Source organism: Canis aureus, chromosome 36 (genome assembly GCF_053574225.1).
Source record: "Canis aureus isolate CA01 chromosome 36, VMU_Caureus_v.1.0, whole genome shotgun sequence".
NCBI lineage: Eukaryota > Metazoa > Chordata > Mammalia > Carnivora > Canidae > Canis > Canis aureus.
Genome location: NC_135646.1, coordinates 28,799,508 through 28,810,103, shown reverse-complemented (window position 1 = coordinate 28,810,103; position 10,596 = coordinate 28,799,508). Strand labels below are relative to the sequence as shown.

At 40.7% G+C, this 10,596-nt stretch overlaps 1 protein-coding gene across 7 annotated transcripts; it reads left to right on the top strand.

Annotated features, from left to right (window-relative positions):
* Positions 1-320: 320 nt before the first annotated feature.
* Positions 321-10,204, top strand: NABP1 (nucleic acid binding protein 1). Of its 7 annotated transcripts, none has more exons than XM_077885460.1 (8): positions 330-752; positions 1,071-1,209; positions 4,064-4,135; positions 5,835-5,910; positions 6,352-6,418; positions 7,614-7,745; positions 7,935-7,997; positions 9,999-10,204. In XM_077885460.1, the coding sequence occupies exons 1-8, from the start codon at positions 662-664 to the stop codon at positions 10,133-10,135; spliced, it is 777 nt and encodes a 258-aa protein (XP_077741586.1). In that variant the 5' UTR covers positions 330-661; the 3' UTR covers positions 10,136-10,204. The 7 variants fall into 7 exon arrangements, 4 of the variants coding, with proteins under 4 accessions (XP_077741589.1, XP_077741586.1, XP_077741587.1 ...); XR_013373164.1 differs by having other exon boundaries at positions 335-752; positions 7,935-8,067; positions 10,004-10,204; XR_013373163.1 differs by having other exon boundaries at positions 335-752; positions 7,935-8,067.
* Positions 10,205-10,596: the final 392 nt, after the last annotated feature.

Below are 10,596 nucleotides of genomic sequence, written 5' to 3'. Positions count from 1 at the left end.
CAGGCGGGAGCGCGGGGGCAGCACCGCAGGGGGCGGGGCGTGCGCGGGGGCGGGGCGTGCGCGGGGGCGGGGCGTGCGCGGGGGCGGGGCCGAGAGCCCCGAGGGAGCCCGAGGGGCGGGGCCCGCGCTGACAGCCGGGAGGGGCCGGGGCGGGCGTGCCGACGCCGCGTGACGTCACAAGGGGCGGGGCGGCCGGTGCGGGGCGGGCGGTGCGCGGGCGCGGCGGGCAGTCGCTGCTTGGGCGCCGGGTGCGCGGTTGCTGGGCGTGCGCCTCGGGCTCTCGGTGCCTGCCGGTCCGCTGCCGGGCGCGCGTGTGCGCCGGGGTGCGCGGGGGTGCGCGGTCGTGTGTGCGCCCGGGGTCCGGCCGTCCCCCCCGCGCCCGCTTCGCCTCCCCGCATCCGGAGGGCGGGCGCCTGCTCCCTCCAGGAGCGCGGTTCGCGGGCGACCTGCCTCGGCGTTCTTTTTTTTTTTCCTTTTAAACTTGTGAGCTCTTCTTTTCTTCCCCCCCCCCCCTTTTTTTTCCTTCCTCTTTTTTTGGACTCGGTGCCGTCCGGGCCGGTCCCCCGGTGCCCGCCCCCCGCCCGGCCCCGGCCCCGGCCCCGGCCCCGGAGGGGAGCCCCGTCCCGCCCCCGCCCGCAGCCGCGGCCGCACCTGCCTCGATATGAATGGGGTCAGCGACCCGCCTCTCTTTATAAAAGACATTAAGCCCGGACTGAAAAACTTAAATGTCGTCTTTATTGTCCTGGAGATAGGTAAGTGGGGTCCGCAGCCCCGCCCTCCCCCGGCGCCGCGGCTGCGAGCTCCCCTCCCCTCCCCCTCCCCTCCCCTCCCCTCCCCCTCCCCCTCCACGTGGCCCCGGCGCCCCCGCCGGGCTCGGATCCAGCCTGCGGCGAACCCCGGGGCTCGACCTCCTTCCGTCTTCCCGTCTTTCCGCCGCGCTCTGGTCCCGGAGGAGGAGTCAGAGCCTTTCTGGAAGTCCTCATCCTCCGGTGCACCCCTCCCCCCTCCTCCTCCCCCTCCTCCTCCCCCTCCCCCTCCCCCCCCCCTTTGTGATTTTTAAATCTTCGCAGGACGCGTGACCAAAACCAAAGACGGCCACGAAGTGAGATCCTGCAAAGTAGCAGATAAAACGGGCAGCATCACGATCTCCGTGTGGGATGAGATCGGAGGGCTCATACAGCCCGGGGATATTATTCGGTTGACCAGAGGGTAGGTGTGCACCGGAGGGGCAGGGGGAGGGGGAGGGAGGGAGGAGGGGGAAGGAGGGGGGAGGGGGAGGGCTGCCTGAGTCACAGGGGGAGGAGGAGGGGGAGGAGAGGAGGGGGAGAGAAGGAAGGAAAGGGGAGGGGGAGGGGGAGGGGGAGGAAGGGGAAAGGGGAGGAGGGGGAGGGAAGAGGAGGGGGAGAGAAGGAAAAGGGAGGAGGAAGGAGGGGGAGGGGAGAGGAGGGGGGAGGGGAGGGGAGGGGGAGGGAAGGAAGGGGAAAGGGGAGGAGGGGGGAGGGGAGGGCTGCCCTAGTCACAGGCCCGGGGCTCAGCTGCTCAGCTGCTGCGGGAACCTGGGCGAGGCCTGCATCTTTCCCCAGGGTGGGGGGCGGGGGGCGGGATGCTAACTTGGATCGAGGGATGTCCCCACCTTTGCCGGAAAGAGTGGTCAGCCTCCCTCAGGAATCCAACCCGCTGCCCCTCAGTTCACAAGTTAGATTATTAGACCCTGCTTTGGGGTCACGGAGAGTTTTTAAAACGTGGATAAAATTCACATAATCCATACTTTTTTTTTTTCCCTCATGAGTTTTTAAGTTGACAGTACTTTTCCGACCTTTCCCCCTTTTTAGTGACTTTTGAAATCCTGCCCCTATTTTATTTAGTCAGCAAGGACGTAAGATTGTCATGGGACAGGTTAGCAGTTTTCGTGGTATGTCAGGTTTGTGCTCCCATGTAAAAAAAGTTAAGAGGGGAAGTTGACGGTTACCTGGAAGATGCATTCTGAAAAAAGATTTCCTGTGCCTACTGCTGTCAGGTCAGCATAGTGCAAAAACCAGGATGATGTGCAGAAAATGTTTGGCAGGAAGGTGTCAATGATACCTCCATCCAAAAGGGTCAGCTGGCAGATTGGCTTTTAAAAATAATTTAGGAAGAAAATAAATGGATAAATAATAATTGAGCACAGCCTTTTATTTTGTTGTTTGTTTGTTTTAATGGAGTTAGACTGCCTTTAAGATTTTACCAGATATTTAAAGTAGGAAGATAAAAGTCCAGAAAAGGGCCTCGAAATGGATTTTGGAAGTTCTGTGGCCAATAGACTTGTAATAAGTTACTGGTCGTAACTACAGGAAAAGTGGGTGGAGATTGATGTTGGCATGGTAAATAGAATCTCAGGGGCGTGTCGGCTTGCCCTGAATGGAGGAGGCTGGTTAGTTAGAGCCCTTTGGTAAGACCTTCCAGGCCTTGCAACATCTTCAGGAAGTGAGGCAGAGTATCATCAAAGAAGGAAGTGAGAGTCAGAACATAGACATTTTATTCTCCTTCAGTGACTCATTATGACACTGATTGTGTCTTTTAAACTTCCACATCTGTAGCTCACACAGAAGAGAATTCCTGCCTGTGAGGGTGTGGTGAGGATTAGTATAATTAAAGTTTTTTGGCTACCAAAGTATTTCTCGTTCCAGTGATTATAAGTATTTTATGCAGTGTACACAGCATCTCATTTCAAATATTTCATATTTTGTGGTCCTGGAAAATACATAGATGTGTCCATCAAAAAATCGGTGGAAAAACTAACATCAAGACACCCATATAGTGTATTTATAGGATTTTAAGGAAGGCAACTTAAAGGAAAACTCAAAACTAAAGAAACTCCACTATTTTGTAACTTTACCATGATCTTGAGATTATTACACTTCTGTAACTTCCATTTCTGTTAAATGGGAGTAATGATTACCTTATTAACTAAAATAACATCTAGCAGAGTCTGGCCTATTGTAGGTGCTTCAGTTGTGATCGTATCTGAGAAAAGTAGTTTTTGAAGAAAAGCATGCATCTAAATAATGGTAATTTGAATATTGATAGGTTTATCAGAAAACCCTGCTATCTATCGTTGATCTCATTCTGGAAACAAGTGCAAGTTAAATGTTTACTTGTACCTTGAAATTTTTTTCTCAACACGCATTAACATTTGTTAAAAGGTGAAATACCAGTGCATTATTTTTCTTCTAAGTCGCTTTTTGTGTAGCATAAGAGTGCTGGAGTCTCTAATAACCCTCACTAAAGGGAAATGTATAATGTGAAACTAACAAGTATTTATTGACTATAACTGTATTTCAACAATATTTAGTTATAATTTATCATTCTAAGATACAAAGTTACCATAGTAGTGGTGTAGAGAACCACTGAAAACCAAACCACAGACTGATTTTACAATGTTTATTAACTTATTTTTTTAAACAGTTTTGTGTGGAGGAATATGTAACAATGCTGTCTGCATTCAGGGTTGATCAGAGTAAATAATCTGTTCAGCCAAGTTGATGCTAAAAGTTGCAGATTTGGAAAGACAGAGATTTGTGATTGGTTTTTTTTAGGCCCTGGATTAAATTTTACCAAGTTTTCAGTAGCTTGTGAATCCTGTGTGGTTTATGGAGGCAAAGGAAAAACTATTATATTGATAATTGAGTAGACCAAGTAAATGAGTATAAAAGTAAATAAACGGTGTTAATTTTATGAATTTTGAAACTGAAAAATAATTTCTGCTTGACTCTCTACAACTGAAAGTTCTTTTGTTAATTGACTAAAGATGCGGTCTTTGGAGTATAACAATGCTTGCTTTGCAAAAAGACTCTTTTCTAGGGTTAGATATAGTTTAGATAATTGTGTGAACATATGGCAGTGGTTTTCTTTGTACTGTTTTTTTTGTAAGTAACAGGTTGATCAAAATTAATTCTATTTGATTTACTACCGTAGACACAGAGTTTGATCTCTGCCTATACCCAATACAAAAAATAAGCATAATTTTACTTACGTAGAGGGAATTTATGTATTTCTACAGAACGGATGTTTCTTTTGTTTCTAGGTATGCATCCATGTGGAAAGGGTGTTTGACACTTTATACTGGAAGGGGTGGAGAACTTCAGAAAATTGGGGAGTAAGTATTAAAATGCAATTCCCTATCGCAATTGAATAAATCACATATCTACAGAATAACTGGTAGGTATAAACTGTAAACCTCGTAGCTTTGCTTGACTGGTAAACTGAATGCCTTCAGCCCCTTCACTGTAAAAGCAGCTTTCCACGTATGTACCAGTTGAACAGCCATCCATATTGTTTCCTGTGGTTGAGAATATCCGTTTTCCCTGGCAGAGAGCGTTAAGTCCTACTTGAGACGATCCCCAGCGGGGCCTTTTCTGGAGGCACTGGCAACATGGCATCTTCCAAGTGTCACAGTGCCATTTTTAAATAGGTTCTGTTTTCTAGTGAATTGCCAAAGAAGAAGAAGCTACATAAGAAGCTAAGTTTCAGGCCAATAGTTTAAAATTTCTTTTTTCATTTATGGATGAATATGTACTCATGGTAAAAGGACTTGCAGTGATGACAATTGAAGTCCTGTATTTATCCACAGTCTAGGTACCGTACAGGCAGCCACAATGCGAGCTTCCATACACTACTACCCTGACTTGGAGGAACCATCCTCTCTAAGGGTATAAAGGTAATTCAGCCTCCATATTAGCCTAGACATTTGGGATGTATTCATAAAGTACTGTGTTGGCAGCAAGCCAAATCATTAGTCCATTCTGTTCGGTTAATGCGTAGATATCTACTTAATGCCATCAAATTGGAGGATATTTAAAGAGAGAAGCCACACATGGCACCAAAAAAAAAAAAAAAAAAGAAAGAAAGAAAGAAAGAAAGAAAGAAAAAAAAATGCTGTTCCACACTGCAGGAATAAAATTCTTATTTGGAAAAGATAAGCAATCCTGCTAGCTTTTAAAGCTCAGAAACTGGTAACACTTTGCTCTTGCTAGGAGGAAAACTAGAATTTACTTATGTTTGTTATTAGAGTAGTGTTAGAGCAATGTGTTATGAATGCTCTTAGCAACGGTATCATCAAAAGATTTATGGTTTTTTCCTGACCTTTGTGTATACAGAAGTATTTATAATAGAGGTCAATTTTGTGAAGAACCTTTGGAGGTCACTCAATTCTTAGTGACTTTGACTTTGTCAGCATCAGTCTAGGATTTACCAAAAGTGATTTTAATTTCTTATTTATGGGGCAAGGAGCTAAGTAAATGTTGATGTGTAATGTTAATATATGCCATTGTCAACTTTAAAGAAGCCTTGGTATCAACTGTTGTCTTAATAGCCACATGTCTTTCTATATACCTGCGGAATCCACTCTTAACCTTGGATGATTATCTTTGCAGATTCACAGTGATTGGTCAAAGAGGGACTGGATGAGAGTGGTGTGAATGGATCAGTGCAAATCCATCACCACTACTGGAAAAAACACTCTGGAACCCTAAACATGGTTCAGTGGCATCAGCCTATGTGGAAAAAACAGCACAGAGTTGTGTTTCTGTGTCCTTGATCTTTGACATGATTTATTTTTTGTAGTACAGAAGCACTAAAATTAGAGCGTGTTGTATATTGTAGGCAGTTGAATACTTTCGAGTACTTTGTTTTTATGGGACATAGCATTTAGGATGTTTTTGTTGGATAGTTAGCATGTTGCTTTTTAGCTAATTTGTATGATACCTAAATTCTTCATTCCTGTAAGTTATGCATGTTGTATAAAGAAAGGTTGATTATTTTAGGAGTCATTTAACTTGAGCTTTATTTTCTTTCAGATTTTGTATGGTTTATTCAGAAGTGCCAAATTTCAGTGAACCCAACCCAGACTATCGAGGACAACAGAGCAGAGGGGTAATTAATCCAAATGTATAGTCTATTTTTATGATTAGGCTGATTTTGACTGGGTACTATAATTCCCCGACTAGGTGTCCAACCTTGTCATACCCAGAGTATAATGAAGACAGTTTTTAAAAAAAAATCTTTAGAAAGTCATTTTCATTCTGTGTATTTTGTGAGTCTATGTTTGTGTTTTTAGTATCTCATTTTAAACATATGTGCTGTTGAGCACTTCGAGGAGTAGAGAGTAACATCAGGAAAACACATTAAGATCTAACAAAAACTATGAAAGGCTTGAGAAACTTTCCTAAGTAGTAACATTGAATGGACTTGGATAAATCTTCTAAAAATTTGTTTAGAAAAAACCTTAACAATTAAAGAATGGATACAACATGTTATTATAATAATTTTTTTTTATAATTCTTCAATTGGTTAAATTAAAAACATATTTTTTAGGCACACAATGAACAGAAGAGTAATTCCATGAATAATAATATGGGTACAGGTACATTTGGACCAGTGGGTAAGATTTTTTTTTTTTTTTTTTGCATATTTGTGATCAGGTGTTAACAATTACGTGAATGTATTTTATGAAAGATTTAGAAGAAAACAATTTAGGCATAAATTAGCACTAAAAGGGAGCTACTGGTAAACAAGGAATTCCCAAGTAACTGATTTTCTAGATACTAGATAGCAGATATTCTCTAGCTACTTTATTGAGCACATTCTTTATTTTTTATACATTTATTTGTTTAAATTCCAGTGTAGTTAACATACAGTATTTTATTAGTACATGTACAGTAGTGATTCAACAATTCCATGTATTACTCAGTGCTCACCAAGATAAGTGTACTGTTAATCCCCTTCACCTATTTCACCCATCCCCCCCATCCACCTCCCGGAGCACATTCTATATTTAAACAGTGGCTTATAATAAGAAATCTGTTTTAGAGATGCATAATAGGTTTTCCATTGATTTCTTTTAACAAAACTTCTGTAATCTAGTGATTATTTATAAAAGATGCAGAGTTACTGGTTACTTTGGCACACCAAAAGCCTTTTATCTTTAGATTAATAGCTCACCTTAAATTTTCACATGTTGGTAGCTGCCTCTTTCAAAGTTTGGCCTTTACCCCTCAAATACTCTCAAATGTCACGTCAATGGTTCTTAACAGCTGTGTTAAAGGTCTTCTTGAAGTTTTTATTCGTAAATAACTGAGGAAGGGTCTTTGGGATTGGAGTTTGAGAGTGGCTGAAGCTTTTATTTGAACTGATGGCTGCATGTTTTGGCACAGCTGGTGGGAAACTTTGTTGTTTTTCCTTTGAAAAGTTAGAATTATACTGTCCATCTTGAAACTTTATTAACCATATTTGAACCCAATGCCAGTGTTCATGCGCCATTTTACCCATTTTCCTTTTTCCTTTTACGGTATAGGCAATGCATTACCTATGTTTTTCTCCTCTACTAATTTCTCATTCTGTTGCTCAAACTGCTCTGTTTCTCTCTCCTTATTAGTACAGCATCAAGTCAATATATTTACAGTAATCGTTCATTTGGAAAAACCTAGAGCCCACATTGAATTTTTCCCCAGGAGCTTAAAAATAAAGGCATTTGTTTTTCCTAATACTACTTGTAAGCATGTGTTAGAACTTCAAGTAGGTGTACTTCTATAGATCCGTGTCTGTAAATGGTGATGAATTTTTATATTCTTTTTTAGGAAATGGGGTTCAAAGTGGCCCAGAATCAAGGGGATGCCAATTTTCATATGCTGGTAGAAGCAATGGCCGGGGACCTACAAATCCACAGCTACAAGGAACTGCTAATAATCAGACAGTCATGACCACAATAAGTAATGGCAGGGACCCTCGGAGAGCCTTTAAAAGATGACCTATGCCAAATATTCCCATGTAGTTTTTAAACTACGTGCCCTACTTGAACACTTATTGCACTTTTATTTATCGTTAACTGTGAAAACTATGTCCTTTATCAGTTTCCTTTTTGTTTTTCATTTGTTAACAAGAGTGGTTTGTTTTTATAGCAAAACTGTTAAGCTGCTCAAGTCTCCTGTTGAAGAATTTGAAGAATGGGAACACTCTGAAAAGTAGGGGCATTTATTTTTAGAGCAAAAAGATCCGTGGTTATTCTCTAAAAAACATGCACCCATTTCATGGGTGAGTTCCTTAAGACGTCAGCATTATAGCCTCTATGAGTCTATTTTCCGTATACATTTTATAATATTTAAAATAAGGCTTAGTGGGAGATGTTCTTTCGTCTTAAATTCAGGTATTGCCAACTAAAGCAATAACCACCAACAAAACCCACAAAAACCCAGTCAATGCTAACAGCAGTTTTTGAGTGTGTGTGACTCCAGGAGTGACCGACTTCTTCATTGATTGAGTGACTGCCATTAAGATTTTCCAAGGACTGAATCATTCTAAACTCTTGTTTAATTACCAAAAAAAAAAAAAAAAAATATATATATATATATATATTCTTTATCAGAATTACGGAATAGAATGAGAACTGTATTATAACAAGTAATTTTTATAAGAAAGCTGCATTTATTTTAGGGTAGTCCTGTTAATATTTGTTAGCAACTTTGTGCATTACACTGAAGGGAAGTTTAAAACTGAGGCCTTGAATATTTATTTTTTGAAACTACCGTGTCAAATATTAACGTTTAATTTGAGGGAGTTAAAAAGTCATAATAAACATTGATCTGATTATTTAAAAAAAAAACAAAACCATGGTAGCTAAAGATGAAGGCAATTCAAATTGAATTCATGTAGAAAATATGCAGTCATAAGTTAGAGAGTCCTGGGTACTCGCAGAAACACATCCTGGAGTGAAAATCCTAGGTACTTAAGCTTATTTGAAGAGTGTCTGTATGTATGTGCGTGTTGTCAAAGTTTCTGAACACAATTCACAAAGCCTTATCAGCAAAAGTTAAATGGCTCTCTCTAAGAAGTGAATACAGCTTTATTCAGAAATGTAAAGGTAGAGTTTATTTATGTGTTGTAAATGGTCCCCAGTTCCACTTTTTACTGCAGAGTGGAAAACTGATAAATTTTTCCTTTGTTAAAAACTCAGTTCTTCAATATTATCTCTTGAATAAAACTTGCATTAATGTTAACGGACCTACCTTATTTTTGCTCTTTCATTGATTTACAATGGAGAGCCAGTACATTTTCCTGTAGTTGTAGTGATTGCTTCATCCTGGCGACTGCTTTTAGCTCTGGATTTGTCGCTTTTTGACCCTACCTTAAGTCACAAAATAAGTAGCTTCTGTTTTCTAAAAACTCCACAGCCTTTGGATATGAAAGTTTGTGCCATAATATTTGTTCTAAATCAGTGTATTGAACAATTTCCGTACAGTGGAGAGTTAAGGGATAGGTGATGAGTAAAGTCAAGGAGCTTATTCATGGTTCATAGTACTTTGGTACCTGGGGTTTATATGTTCTAGAAAGCAGTGTTCCCTTTATTTTTAACTCATGATTATAGTTAATTTGGTTTAATGACTAGTATTCTTTTTAAGATATTTACAAAATTACAGATATTTGGAGTAAAAAATACTTAAAATGAGTATATAATTTTTTCTTTAAATCTAAGTAGAGGTAGGAGCAATAACAATGTAAGTTATTTGTGGGAGAATATAATATTCAAGATGATATCAAAAGAAAGAAATTTGGGGTTTCAGAAAAGTCAACTATCAGGGATTGTTGGCTTCCAGTCCTGGCCCATCATCTCCTAACCTGTGATGTCAGACAAATTATTACACTTAGAATCTCTGTAAGCCTTAAGTTGGGCAACTGTAAAAACAAGTAAGTAATATCCCTTTAGAGAGTTACTAAAGATTTTCCATGTAAGTGATGAGAATGATTTCTGGCACATAATAGGCAGTCAGATGTTAGTCGTCTGGTCCTATCTCAAGAACAGAAAAAAATGGCAACATTAGGTGTGGAAATACTGTTACCCTTCAACATGTTGAGATTAAATAGAGAACGATCTAAGCTATTATTTTGTAATTGTAATTTGCCTCAGTAATTTAATCTTGTTGTTCTGTGCTCTTTATCATTTATTAACAAATCTCTTTTTTCTTAAGGGAAGCCTCCAAAACCAAAGCAAAGTGAATTACAGTCCATAATGAATATTTGCCCTACCAGTCTGCTTGGACGGTACTCATCAAGAAGAGGAAGAAAGTTTTCTACCTTCCTCTTTTCCTGGTGCTTTGACCTGTGAATTTTTAAATGTCTAAACACCTACCAAAAACAAAAACCATGTAGTCTAGAAATACACAGCCTGCTAGGATTGGGTCCCGTTTCATTTCTGCAGAGACACTTCGGAAGTGATTTGAAGTCTCATCAGCCCGCTGGCCCCTCCTCTCTGGGCCAACTTTTTGGGTAGTGGCTACAATACAGAAACGGGAAGATGAACTCCTAAATCCAGAGGATGATGTGTAATATTGAGGGTTGCAGCGCACGTTCCCATAGGCATTTACCCAGGGTTTCCTGTAGTTTACTACCTCTTTTTTTTTTTGCTTTTTTTCCTATAGGTTTTTTTAGTAATCTGCTTTAACTTTGAAGACCGTTTAACTTGATGCCCTGAATGTTTTTAGTACTGAGTCCTTGTCACTTGTGTTATCATTTAATATTTTAAAAGAACATTGAATTCTGGGTTGAGTAATAATGCTAAAAGGATGA